This window comes from Halictus rubicundus, chromosome 4 (genome assembly GCF_050948215.1).
Source record: "Halictus rubicundus isolate RS-2024b chromosome 4, iyHalRubi1_principal, whole genome shotgun sequence".
Lineage (NCBI taxonomy): Eukaryota > Metazoa > Arthropoda > Insecta > Hymenoptera > Halictidae > Halictus > Halictus rubicundus.
The window spans coordinates 18,979,007-18,993,957 of NC_135152.1; the positions used below are offsets into that span (position 1 = coordinate 18,979,007).

At 34.9% G+C, this 14,951-nt stretch overlaps 2 protein-coding genes across 6 annotated transcripts; one reads left to right on the forward strand and one right to left on the reverse strand.

Annotated features, from left to right (window-relative positions):
- Positions 1-3,249: 3,249 nt before the first annotated feature.
- Positions 3,250-12,118, forward strand: LOC143353709 (carboxylic ester hydrolase-like). The gene is made up of 8 exons (XM_076787221.1): positions 3,250-3,459; positions 5,070-5,365; positions 5,678-5,877; positions 6,537-6,733; positions 9,289-9,454; positions 9,689-9,879; positions 10,258-10,544; positions 10,862-12,118. The coding sequence occupies exons 1-8, from the start codon at positions 3,250-3,252 to the stop codon at positions 11,067-11,069; spliced, it is 1,755 nt and encodes a 584-aa protein (XP_076643336.1). The 3' UTR covers positions 11,070-12,118.
- Positions 11,720-14,948, reverse strand: LOC143353710 (uncharacterized). Of its 5 annotated transcripts, none has more exons than XM_076787223.1 (4): positions 14,719-14,948; positions 13,027-13,230; positions 12,450-12,690; positions 11,720-12,351 (listed from the first exon to the last, which is right to left on the reverse strand). In XM_076787223.1, exons 1-4 carry the CDS (start codon positions 14,815-14,817, stop codon positions 12,113-12,115), a joined length of 783 nt encoding a protein of 260 aa, XP_076643338.1. In that variant the 5' UTR covers positions 14,818-14,948; the 3' UTR covers positions 11,720-12,112. The 5 variants fall into 5 exon arrangements, with proteins under 5 accessions (XP_076643338.1, XP_076643339.1, XP_076643341.1 ...); XM_076787224.1 differs by having other exon boundaries at positions 14,763-14,920; XM_076787226.1 differs by lacking the exon at positions 14,719-14,948 and adding an exon at positions 14,433-14,481.
- Between the last annotated feature and the right edge of the window lie 3 nt (positions 14,949-14,951).

The following is a 14,951-nucleotide window of genomic DNA, read 5'->3' on the forward strand; positions in this document are numbered from 1 at the left end:
ATCAATCCCAAATAATTAAATTTATTAGAATATATATGCTGCAAATGAAAAGCAATATCAGAAGTAGATTGAATAGGTAGCTATTAAATAGTCAAATGAAATTAGTGATATCAACGTCGTATTTTTTAAAATTAAATTTAAACTACGTTCTTACTTTTGGCTAATATTGAACTAATTTAATTTCTTATAATTATGTTATTACACTGTTGTAGTTGTAATTGCACAGGGAAGAAGACTGACGTAGTAGAAAGAACAAGAAAAAAGTGTTTAACGAAAAAAAAATCATTCCATGCGGGATTCGATTCGGGACCAAAATATTGTCAGCCGGAAACGTTACGTTACGTAATGGAATTAAGAGGAAACAACATTCTTTTGTTTCATTCATCATATGAATCCTCGACATGAGATTTAAAATTATGTATATCAGCAACAGCGCCATTGTAGAATATCGGTTCGACAATATTAGTTCTGGATGATACGGTAGGATGTGACACGGAATGGTACGGGGGCTCTAGAGCCCCCCGAGCGTGAGACAGAAAAATACATTGGGTGATTGGTCTACTCCTATACCTCGTCTGTGGTATAGGAGTTGACCAATCACCATATGGGGTTTTGTGTCTCACAATCTGAAATACCGACCAGAGAGGAAATCTCTGTACCGACATCGTTAACAACAACTAGATTTCTTACGCCCTCTACGCTGACGGACGATAAATGTTCCAACTAGATCCACGAGAAGCTTAGACCATATACCTATAATAAATGGAGGGACCTCCGAACGGAGGAACGACAACTTTAAGCAAAACCTAACACCAGCTCACGAGAGCCAAGCTAATAATCCCGCACACAAGTGCGGCCTAATTAACAAGAATTCAACAAGAGTAGAAGAAGTCAGAACTTCAAACTACTAACTAAAATGGGAACGCAACGACCTAAAGGCGCTTCGGGGTGCCCCGGGTTCGCCAATACCCGTACTCACCCACTGCTCCCTGACCATCAATTATTCTCGGTGCATCCGCGCCGAATATCGCAACTGGACCGGTTCAAAACTTGCAAGCATGGTCCGACACAGCAGAAAACTGTGTCGGAGTTAACAATCGAACCGAGCAAAGTGAAATTACGGCAATAATTACTCGACATATATACAACGACGATAAGAAATCTTAATAAATAACGCACGCACGCAAGCCGAGCAATTATTGCGGGCCGAAAGACTAAATCAGAGAAGTCTCTGGGCCATGAGCGACAAATTTAAAATTGAGCAGAAGGCTCTGAATCACAAGCGAACAAGAAAGAATCAAAGCGGAAGGCTGAGATTCTCGGAAAAGGAAAAGAAACGAATCATAACAGAAGGTTATGACTCAAATTAATAAGCGAAATTAAAGAAGTGAAGCTTCCACAACAATTGCTCGGCAACTACATAATTCTAACTCACAATTATTCGAAGTCGTCGTCGACGCGTTATTTGATGCGATGTCTTCGTTCGACGACCAAGATGCTCAGCTGATATATTAATTTTTCGTCCAGTTATGAACATCCGATTAAAAAGAATACCTAATTTCTTCGTTTCTAGTAAATTTTCTAATCAGATGTTTTATGATACCAGCTTTTAGCTTAAATATGCATAATGTGCCACGGTCTAATGATAGTTAGAATTTGTTTTCTTTCTGGTACAGTTTTAAGTCACTACTTTCAGAATGATTGACGATCATTTTTTCGATGGAGATTTAAGTACAATCTTCACGTTGCAAAATTATCGTTCGAACTGAAGAGACATGTTATTGATTCCACTTAAATTGCCGGAAACCTCGGTGATCTTATAATGAGGAAACTGCCTGTAGCCGTGTGTGCCTGGACGTTGGAAAATAATGTGCCCCAAGATTATCGGCTCTAACGATCCATCCAGCGTCTCTCACCTGGAACAGTCGTTTCTTTACCGTCGTGGATCGCGCACGCGTTCCTCTCTTCTCTCATAAGGACGAAAAGCGGTTTACCTCTTTGGTTAAAAAAGGACAATTATCAAATTCTTCTAATTGTAGGTAGACAATTTCCATTCGATTAATTTATAATTCTCATCGATTTAAGTTTGATGGCCGATGATTCAACTCCGACTTCCATTTATTTATGAAATATGCAAATGCCAAGCAACAAAACAAATTTAAACAAAGATTAATACAATACTTATTTAATTTTTCTTTTTTAAAAGTGCTTTTAATTCACGAAAACAATTTTTATATAATTCTAATCTAGTTTGTTTTTTTTTTTCAATCTTTTTTCGTAAAATTAGTTCTACTACTATTTTAATATACGATTAATGTCACTGCGTAATACAAATTTCAGTTTAAACAATCCTATCATGTCATCAATTATCACATTTTGTCTCTCGATTTAATGGCTGGAATAAACTGTGCAATCACTTAAGTGAATAATCATACGGCACATTAGACACATATTCCTATTCATGAAGTGACAATTGCTGTACCATACTGACTGTTACTGGTAATCGTTTTTTGTTTAGAAGCAATCATCACATTGATTTTCATTATTCTACAAGACGTAATTACAGTGCAACAATGTTTTGTGTATTCTGAACTTGGATAAATATACTTTTAGTAGTTCTAGTTCTAAGTATACTTTATAGGAACAATCGTCTCATTTTGAATAGTTTTGAATTATTTATAACCACAAGAATTTATCCTTCTTGAAATAGTATATAAAACACAGGATTGTTTTTTTTTTTTTGTATTATTTGTATAATAAGAATCAAAAAGTAATTCAAGCAATAAGCACGTTTCTATAAACAATCTAGTATTGTTCGCGATTTCGGCCAGTAATCCCTGATTTCTTCATTTTTTTTTTATTAATAAAAAAGTCTCCATTACAACTTTTTTGACAATTTTCGCATGATGGAGGATTGTTCTATCGCCGGGTGTAGTTAAATTTAACCAGAGAAATTTCAAAGGAAATTGGAAACTATTTTTGTTTAACTTTAAATATTGTTGGAACATGTTTAAATATATATATAACGTTACAAAAATATTTTTTGGGTGAGATCATAGAATTTGTGTAAGGAACATTTGTATAGCTTTGGTGGTTGAAGCACAATGAATTCTTAAAGTTGCAAATTATATTTTCGTTCAAAATCGAATTTCTCCAAATTGTCGGGCGACAGAGAAAAGACAAAATTTCCACGAATTACTGATTGGTCATTAGATATTAAAATAACATTTCAGATTTGCTGGAAACACAATGACAAGACATCGAATCCTGTTGTTGTCGGTGTTAGTGAGTTGCGCATGGTTCAGCAACTTCGTTGCACCTGAGAGCCACGCACCGATGGTGAAGATAAAGAATGGAACTTTATCGGGCCTGGTTATGAAAACCAGACACGGGAGAGAGTTCGCAGGCTTCCGGGGAATTCCATATGCGTTGCCACCACTTGGAGAACTTAGATTCGAGGTATGATTATCTCTATGGCGTTTCACGTTAATTCAATACAGTGTTTACTCGATATATGTCCAAAAAGGACAGCTAGAAGCCTCGGTTCATAGTCCTTCGCGGGGTACACCCCGCGGCAGTGGGGATAGTTCTGGGACTTTTATCGGCTAGGTATTTGGGACATATATAGAGTAAACACCGTACTACGTTTGAAGCAGGATACCGATAATATACAGTGGACCCCGACAGTATTTTAACACTAAATTTCCCATGCTCGAAAAATTGTGGACATCCAAACAGCAATAATTTCGTCGACCAAATAGTACAACAATAAACTTGGACTCACTTTAAGGATTGTATCTTCTACTTTCTCAATCCATTGTTCATATTTTCCTAGAAAAATTTTACATGATAAAAACTGAGGACACGTTTGTTCTCGAAAATGTTACAAGATGAAACGTCTGTAAAAACATTAAAAAATTTTCGAAACTTAATGTACGATTTTTTTTTTTGTCGGTTTGTTGAAATTTCAATGAAAGGTGTACTATCAAATTTACAATAATATAATATCAGGTACACCGTGAAGGCACGGTCAAACTTGTTCCTCGTCTCAGTTCCATGAAACAGTGAACAAATAAAGTGAAATTAAAAATATTATTAGAAGTCAGATTTGATTGAAACAAAAGAGTTCAGTCTAGGATCATTAATAATAATTGTAAAAGAATCAAAAGTTTGTTTATTCTTTATTCTATGCACTTCTTTTGCTAAACGAAAATATTTTTAAAGATATTTGAAATGACTGTTGCCTGTCAATGGAATTATACATTCTTCAGTTTTACTACCAAACAAAAAACCTGTTTTCGTTAATATATACCATGATGTAATATTATACTCTATTACGAAATTCTTAGAAAATGCACGTTAAAGTGACTCGGTAACTTTTCTTGCTCTCACATCGAAGAATTCATTTTTTCCATCGAAATAAACCAGTTCGCATTTCAACTATTTGCTTTCGGCCCACTTCGACCGACTAATTATTCAAAGCCCTCATTCACCGAATAGTATTACACTAATAGTATTTCCTAACACGTCAGAAATGTATATTTGAAAAGTTGTTCGTAGTTCATATAGAATAACTCGTTACTCGCGTGTCACTCCATTATTCATTTCTACGCGTATTTACAATCTAGTCATGTCATTCGTCAACGTTAGAAATAATAATCTTTTCCAATCACATAGTGTCACTTAAATATCTTGTCAAACAGGCACAATAATCCTAAGTGATTGTACGTTGTACCTGAAAATGTCGCCATTCTGTAAATAATCAAAATTTGTTATTTCATTTGTACTGATCGCAGTTAGTACGACCCATGTTCTTTAGAACATACTCTACAAAAAAATATACAACTCATGTAATTTTAATTATTTTTACTGTAAAAAAATCACACATGTTCTTTGGGCACCAATAAATATGTATGCAAAGTCTCAATGCAGAAGGTTGAATAGTTTTACTGAAAAAAATTCGTAAAGATGGGTGAAAAAACGAAATCCTCCTTAATGTAAAATATTTTCGATTAATTTTTGCACGTAAAATTCAAAGATTCCATGCTGCGAAATATATTTGCTTCCAGCCACCGATGCCGTCGGCAGCGTGGAACGGTGTTCGACCGGCCAAGGAGGACGCTAAAATATGCACTCAGAGAAACATCTACACTCACGATGACGAAATTGTCGGTGATGAAGATTGTCTGTATTTGAATGTGTATACACCGAAATTGCCGACTGAGAAAGATAAACTGAAAGGAGGCTATCCCGTTATGATCTGGCTGCACGGCTGCGGTTGGATTTGCGGAGCCGGTCACTCGGAATTCTATAGTCCGAAATTCTTGCTGGACCGCGATGTCATTCTTGTCACCGTGAACTACAGGTTCGGAAATAAACGAAACTAAATAGTGATGAATGAATGCAACGTTAGATTATAATATGGAGATCGTGTGAGACTTCTTAATGCGTTCCATTAATGAAAAATGAGTAGACGCAACACAAGTCACTAAAAATATTAGGTGATTTTAAGAAAGCGATTATATTAGTCGTAAATTATTAAAATTATTACGAGAAAAAATGAATTTCTATGCAGATCCTACTTGCAATTGATGCAGAAGAATTTTGATTTTGCATAAAAATCAGCAGTCTAATTATAATACGTACATATTCGATGATATAATGTAATGTTTTACAGACTTGGACCATTAGGATTTTTGAGTATGGAGGATACAGTGTTACCGGGAAACAATGGAATGAAGGATCAAGTGCAGTCCATACGATGGGTGCACGAAAATATAGCTGCGTTTGGTGGTGATCCGAACCGGGTAACTATCTTCGGAGAAAGCGCTGGAGGCGCCAGCGTTCATTACCACATGATGAGTAGCTTGACAAGAGGTCAGTAATTTGTTTGATGAACGTGTATACCGTCTAACGTTTTCAAAATACTTTAGAACATCCCCTCGAAAACTGCCGGCAATAATTTTCGTGCGGACTTTAAAATAAAAATTTAGGAGAATGGAACGCAGATAAGGTTTACTTCTCAAGAAAATTGAACTCTAACGTGTATTGCATATATACATACATGCAGATTATAGATATGTAAACGGGATTACTTTCAGAATTTGCAAAACGAACAGTGGAAAAAACTTGGCACTACTTTGCAAAACGACGCGTATAACAGAGTTGCATTATTGATAACCGTATCTTAATAATCGTGGGATCATTTTTCCATCGTGAAGTGCACCACGAAAAGAGTTTCATAACACTCCCATTGATTACGTCTATGGTAGAAATAAATTATCAGGTCTCAGGATTCCCGCAAATGTTCGCGTTGAATTCAAAGTGAATATTCCCAGGATAATCGCGCAATCAGGAAAACTGCGATCGATCGCGTTCAAGGTTACAAAATGACACAACACGAAAAAAGGAAAAAATTTCAGATTACGTGTCATTCGCAGAATGCTGTCAGATCATTAATCCTGTTCCCTAATCCGTGTTAACAATTTTCGAATAATGCATTTTGACTCGGATAATCTTTAAAAAAACAAAAACAGGTCTTTTCCAACGTGCCATTTCGCAAAGTGGCAACGGTTACTGTCCATGGACACTGTCCAGACCAGGAGCAGCGAAGAAGAATGCCATCAAACTGGCAGACCTTTTGGGTTGCCCTTCGAAAGACACGAAGCAGATGATCGCTTGCTTGCGAAAGATAAACGTCCAGGACATTATCTCGACGGATCGTGCTTTTCAGGTAATTATAGCGAAAAGATGAACTCAATGCTGCCATTATCCGTTCGCCATGACATACGGTAAGGGACACAATTACTGTAAGGGTAGCAAAAAGATATTATGCAAGATCAATTTTCTTGTAATACAAAAATGATCTAGTCGATGTAGAATTAGATTTATCTGCTTTTTGCATAACTTCGAATTTCTTTGAAAATAGATTTCAAAGGTGTTTCCCCTGTATTTCTTCAAAAGCAAATTACTATGAATAATTCACTATGAGAGTCATAAATATTGTACGAACAGTAGCACAGTAGAACAAACAGTTGTTTGTTCAAACACACAAACAAGTAAATGTTGTTTTTAACAGACATCGAATTAATTTCATTAATGAGTTTACGGAGGCGACAGACATCCATTCGATCTTTTATAATCTACTTACCATTAATCCAGTTATTATGCATACAACGAATTCAGATTAGCATGATTCCACATACACGCACTTATGCAAGTACAAGGGAGAAGCCTTGGCATTGAAATCGGACGGGTTCGCAGACGGCAACGTTCATAAAATGATTCATATTACATAAGTTTATCTTCTAAATCTGGAATGAATCGTAAGAGAAACATGACGGTAATAAGTATAGGGTTTCATAACATGTAATTGCAATTGTAAGTGCTACGCATAGTGCGCCTATGTTATGAACCGACCTTGCGGCAACTGATACACCTTGATCTTGAATGTTATAAACGATGACTGGATCTCTGAAACCTTGAATAATTAGAAAAAGAAACAGTCCATTCGGTTGGTTAACTTGTTTGAATGTTGCAAATACTGGTACACAAATTATGCACGTCTATAGTTCCTGTTTTATTGTTACATGAAATGATTCTTGTTCTTATGTAAGGGACCCAATTACTGTGGAGGTACCAATTACTGTGCCTATATTAATTATACTTATTTTTAGAACATAATGAATATTAAAAAAGAGATATATGTAACATATATATTAACTGATTTTAATGAAAAAAATTCAATATCTCTTTTTTAATATTAATTATGCTTTAAAAATAAGTATAGTTAATATTGATACAGTAATTAGTACTCCACAGTAATTGGGTCCCCTACCCTAAACTATTTTACGCATTATAGGGTTTTATAATCACGTTATTTATGCACAATGTAACATATTTGAAAGACGATGCACACGGCCAAACAGGATAATCTATTGTAATCCATTCGAGACAGATTAAGTATTACAATATGAAATTTCAATCCGATTGAATTATTTTGCAACAGTTGCATTTATTTATTTAGCAGTTTAGAATATGGAAACGTATTATCAGTATTGTGTTAATTATTGAATTTGTAGAACATCATCTTGGCATTCCGACAAATTGATTTCGCAATTCGAATTTTTATCGCACACCTAATCGGGTGTCAAAATAATGTTCAGCATTCAAGCAATAATGATTTCAGCTTGTGGAAAAACCAGTTTGTTGCATTCGTAACTACGTATATAACGTATATAACATTCGTTAGATACATATGCATGTACGTATGTGTTAAAGTTTAAGTCGAACAAGGAAAATTGATAATCATCGAACAAGTACGATTCTCAGTCAAAGAACTATCAATGACACGAATTATTCATACTAATGACGATTAATAGGCTTTCGTGCATTCATTACGTTTATGTAACATTCAAGTATATTAAAAAGAATTCTCTGTGAATTTTAAATAGCAGTGTTTCTGATGTAGCAAATAAAACTGCATTGTTTGTGAGAAACATTAATTAAAACTGCTCAGAATTAAGATAACCTGCGTTAGAGTGCAGTAAAAGGATTACTGCTATCATTAGTAGAAACATAAATACACCAATCCATTATAAAGCCAGAAGGAACCTTGTACTGGAAGATAGTCGTGGTTTCGCGGCATGGAAGTGTGTTAGCACGGTTGGAAGTGAAAGCGTACACAAAACGAGCAATAAATCACCCGCATTGTCCTTCATGGTGTAGCTTTGCATTCATTTTTTTTTTTTTTTTTGGTTTTTTGACGTTTATCGAAACGAAACATTAATCACGCAAACGGCCATTAAGCTACCGGGAGATTTATTGTTTCCTCCAAAAAATTTAACGTAACTAATTGTGATTTTCGAACGGTTAGAACACAGTTCTGCAGTTGCGACTCGAGAAGCGAAAACAATTGAAATCAGTTAATATATATGTTGTACATCTCTTTTTTAATATTGAATATACTTGAAAAACAAGTATAATATATATAGGTACAGCAATTGGATCCCTTACCCTAGATTCTAGATGAGACTCAAAATGGAAAAAATTTAGGCGGAATCAGCAGAATTTAGGAGTACTGTTACATTAATTTCAATCCATTAGAATGATTAAAATAAGAAAGAAATGCTTGACCCCTGTTGGTTGTAATTGAGAATATCTTCGTTCAATCGAGAATATCTTCTAACAAATTCATCCTAAATTATCGACTTACTGAGCCTCACTATGTTTTCAATTAAAACACACTACAGTGTTGATTTAATTTTAAATTTCCATAATCTTTGTCAGATATTTGGTTACTGCCCCATGATACCCTTTAGACCGGTAGTTGAACCTAAACATCCAGGTGCTTTTCTAACGGAAGATCCGGCAATCTCGTCACGAAATGGTCGCATGATGGACATACCATGGATGACAGGAGTTACGTCTGAAGAAGGGTCGATTATTGCACCAGGTAGCATCATTATACATTTAATATATCAAGTTATAGTAGATTCGTAATAGGGCCTAAGTTGAGAACGTTAGATTCCATCAATCTTATAATTTTGATATGGAGTAAATGTTACACTAATATTATGTCTCGATTATATTATTGTTTGTCCAGTTGCAATTAATCAATAGATTTTATTGTTAAAATTTATCGTTGGATTGCATTGGACTATATGTATACTATATCGAATTTCATTAGGACTATATGCACGCAACAATGGAGCATTGGTGAAGAAATTAAATGATGATTTCCTAAATATTGCTCCAATAACACTATTGTTCGGACAATCGTGTCCTACAAAGGAGATAAAGCGGGTGGCCACCGAAATCCGAGAATTTTATTTCCGCGATAAACCAATCGACAATTCCACCAGATTCAATCTCATCGATGTAAGTATATCTGCTCATAATACTTAAGGGTCAATGTGATTCATTAATATTAAAAATGGATTTAATTGGCAATTATTACTTCACATGGTTTGACATTATTTGAAAAACATTTGTGGCTTTGCGGAATTTATCACCGGAAAGTTGCAAATAATGTATTATAAGAATGTAGTTGTAAATAATAAATATGTATTTTCTTTTTTATTTTTCTCAACAATAACGCGTAATCATGTATTAATTTTCAAATTTTCGTACAACATAGGTACACTTTACGATTTTATAGAAGAATAATTTAAAGTTTCAAGATGGCGTAAAGTATAAGAATTTTCAATTCGATTTAAATTCTGATTACTAAAAAACTATTATTATATTGATCTATAGATGTACAGCGATGCTTGGTTCACCTACGCTGCTGACAGTTCAGTGCATGATTATCTTGAGAAACAATCTTCCCCTGTTTACTATTACTATATGGCTTATCGAGGCAGTGCATCGTTCAGTATTATATTTGGTGATCCGGACAACAACTATGGAGTATGCCACGCCGATGAACTACAATATTTGTTCCCTGTTGGAGAACAGTTGTTTAAAGACATACCGCTCAGCGATAAGGATAACAAAATGATTGACACCATTACAAATCTCTGGGTCAATTTTGCAACTACCGGGTACGTATTTTAAAAATTATTAAAATTAAACTAAATTTTCGTAAAATTAAAAATTATTAAACATTGAATCTCTAAAATTTTCGAATCAATAAACGTATAAAACTTTTGTTCAGAAACAAGAGAAATTTATAGTTAGTATTTTATAAAACTGAGTAGATACAATGCAAAAAAAGTGAAAACATTTAAGGTACTCAAAAATATTGTTGCTGTATTTGCAACTTGTCAAAATTATTAAGATAATAAAATTAATTTAAAATCTTGTCTTACGTTAATACTTTAAAATTTTTCAATTGTTTATTTCTTTGTTTTTTGTTCAGCAACCCTACACCGGAAGTGTCAAAAGATGTACCTGTTAAGTGGAAACCAGTGAGAACGGAAGCCCTTGAATATCTTCATATAGGACAAGATCAAGTTGAGATGTCGATGAACCTTAATCGTGACAGAATGAACTTTTGGAAAAGTTTGCCGATACGGCCAGACCTGATCGACAGCGATAAACAGACACAGCAAAAAGACGAACTGTAAAAGTGTCTTAGGAACTGTCTTTACGACTAAAAGCGTTATAGCGAATCGTAAAACCGGTGCTGAACGATGTAAATCACTTGTTCGGCCTTGAATGTTTCACATTCCCAGGTTTGAATTTTCAGAAATTAGTCGCAATTTACACGACCAATCTGTCTACTATCTGGTAAAGTTTACTATGATTATGAACACAAGTTAAACGTGTTTTCCTATTACGCCATTGTATTTCTACGAATTATGTGTAATACGAGGATAAGTATTCTACTCTAATCCTGTCATTGCCTTTAAAACTTTATAGTAGACAATTTTTTCTCTAAGTTAAAAAATTTTTTTGAGAAAAACTCATTGACTGTTATGACGTTAAATGGCACATAAGGGGTGTCATATTTTCTTAATTACTCTGAACCTTTACATAATTTCGAAACTACTATAGATATTATGTCTGATATTATTTTTCCATGTAATTCTAGTATCATTTTTTTTCTATGCGAACTCAAAGTGTACGATATTTTAACAAGCTACATTATTTTTAAAAGTATTTGCATTTCAATAATCAGAAATGTAATAATGCAACAAAATATTGAAAATACTATTTTTGTAAATGTATTAAGATTTAAAATTGTTTAATATTGAATGATCGTATGCTACATTAAATGTAATGCTTTGATTAATTGCATCCATTAAACATGCATTAGTATCTGTATTATGCAGTTTACAGACTTATTACTTGTGTTGTGCAATAATCTTCGATAACTTTTCGTTTCTATACTTCTTGCAACAAACTTTTCGATCAATGGCACTGTGACGATACCACTGTCAAGTCGTTAACATTTGTTGTTAATTCCGGCTGTGAGGGAGTTATAATTGAGAACTAATCCAGCGAGTATATTAATTTCGAAATAATGTATGTATCATAGAAGTAACCAATGTGTTGGCAAATGTCAAGCACAGTGGAGAGATTCAAAAAATAAACAACGTAATTTCAACGGATTGTAATATCATAATATTATGGGCATAGACATGCTATAGAGAAATAAACAAGTTTATCATTTTTTCACTTTTTTCTTCTTATCATTGGTTTTCCTTTGTCTCCTCGATGACGCTTTAGTGACCGTAGACGGGGAAATTACCACAGATGGAATTCTCGGTACCGGTGGCACGAACGCAGTGCACACTAAAGAGTAATTTTTAGCTCGACAAGTTTCGAATATTTCGAACTTGCGGTTTAACCAACCCATGAACTCGTACGGGATTTCTGAATGAATTTCGAATCCCAGTCTTACCGCTGTGAACCCCAGGAGAGATTAGTGACAACTTACACAGCTAGTTCACGAATGTTCATAAAACCGGTTACCTTTCACTTTATGGACGATGAAGACGTACCGATCGTTCGCGCAGCATCGGAGGAGAACTCCCCAACGCACCCGGAGTTGATTTTGGTCGCTCGATCAACACAGGAACGCACCAACGCAGTGCCGATGCCCTCATTCTGGTTTCGAGGATTTACGCATAGAACGTCGATGTGGATCAGTTTCTCTGCATCCACCGTTTCGTAAAATTGCGCCTCCGTAATAGCGTAATACTTCAACTTTGCGATTTGGTAAAGCGCATCCCCCTGACTTGGCTGTCCAATGAATATTTCAATGTCTACTTTTACCTTCTACTGATTAATGAATGGAATTTATTTACTGCTGGCGTATTTTTCGTTGATTTGATTGCGTTTCACAACCCTTTATCAAAGCTTTATTGTTAAATAAATTTAAGTTAAATCGATTTACGATTTTACGTTTAAAATATCTAAATAAAAAATATCTAAATCGGCCAGAAATTAGTTAAATAACGGGGATCCGAACAGGCTTAAAGATATTTTATCAGAATCATAAAAAATGTACTAATATAGTGACAAAAGTGTCACAGCTTTCTGTAAGAAATTACAAAATCACCGGCTGCTATTCTTCACCTTGAATTTAAGTTCCCCTTGGTTTCTGTCGAGATGTGACGCGATAAGCACGCCAACAATTTCTTGACTCCCATCTCGAAGGGCACAGAAACTCAGCATTTCGTGCATTTTGTTTAAAATTATGTTCAAACAAGACCTGATAGACGGAACGTCCTCGAACAAATGAACAGCTTTGCACATTGGTTCCGAGTAGCAAAAATGATCCTGGAACATTCGAAGGTGTTCACCTAAGGGGAAGAATATTTTTGAAGAAAATAAAAATGTCTATTTCAACGAACTGGAGCCAAATGAAAATTGACTTCCGTTCTTAACAGGTTAAAAATAATATAACGATAGTTCTAAATTCTTTTGATACTTTCACTGTTTCGTATTCTTGCTATCTTTGAATCTTCAGGACAAAGCACGTCAAATAACAATCCATGAATATTTTAGAAATTAAATGCATAATAGGTAGATATTGGCAATGTTTACGTATAAAAAGTTAATGTTATATTATGAAAATATTTATATAACATTCTGATACTTTATGCCTGTCTTAGAAGACGCTGTGTTCGTTTAGCTTCAATTATTTCAAGTGGAAAACTTAGAACTCATCCGTTAATTAGGAAAGTTAACACGATTATGCGGTCCAACAGAACGAACGTATTTATCAATTAGGTGTATTTTATGGGTTATGTAGACTGTACTTCGAGCAGTAATGTACTAGCACAAAGCGTAACGCTTTCATGAAACTATCCAGACGAAGATCAATGATTCGGTAACCGCTTGATTTTCTTTCCCACACTATGGCTGCGTCCAGAGTCATTGCGTTTGCTTGCAACAGACTTGTCTTCCTTGTTTCGGCAGATTCATGTGCGCTGATGGAGTTGTGCACGATCATCGCACTGAGTCTGTGTGACATATGCATTTTTATTAATGTTTAGAACAAATATGCGAACAAATGCACTGGCTATTTTGCTTCGGCGATGCAAGTAAGGTTAACAATTTTGAAGACTTCCAATATTTGTAGAGACACTTGGCCTGCAATTGATTTCCGTGATATATTCACACACTTCCATACTTTTGTTTCCAGCTTTGCGTTCCACCACACATACCTAGATTCAATGAATTGAACAGCTTAGTGGGTGGAAATGTTCAGTAACAATTTAGTGAATTTGGGAAAGTCAGCTTTAAATTTATTAGGTCGGGTAACATCTTCTACCACCCGGAAATCTCCATTTTGTTCTTTTCCATCCGCTAAGCTCTTGAATCCCGTAAAACAAATATTGTTCCGAGGTCAAGATAAAATCAGTTCGATTTTACGAAGAAAGAAGTATTTCAAATCATTTTTTTTCAAATTATTTTTTTAACCAGTGTTACATAATTTTTTAATTTAATATTTACATAAAGTTCAAAAGAGACTTTACACTTTTACAGAGTCTTTCTGTTCTTTCTAATGTATTCGTTTAATTTAATCGCCAGAAACTGAGTAACTAAATGACGATTTTAACGAGGGGTTAAAAGTCTGAAGATAACCAACGATCGCAAAATCTTGAACTCCGAAGTCATTTCGCATCGAATTAGGTGATTAAACCACGGATCAAAGATCACAAGATACATCTACAATTGCGAACTCTTTGCAGCGTAACAAACCAAAACTTATTCAAGATACATTGTTCATACAATCAAAAAGAATATAACAAAGTTGCGTACTGGTGATAAAATGGACGATGAGAACAAAGATGAGTACAGCTTACAGGTTGAAGCACGAATGAAAGCACCTCTGGTGTGGGACTCGCCATCCAGTTGCATGATACAGGACCTGAAGGAGCCTCAATACGACGAAGTTCTACGTTTGATCAAAGTTTAGCCACGAAAAAAGAACCGTGCGCAACGCCGTACAATCTCCTGTCGACTTCATTGTCGCATTTTATTTATCAGTTATC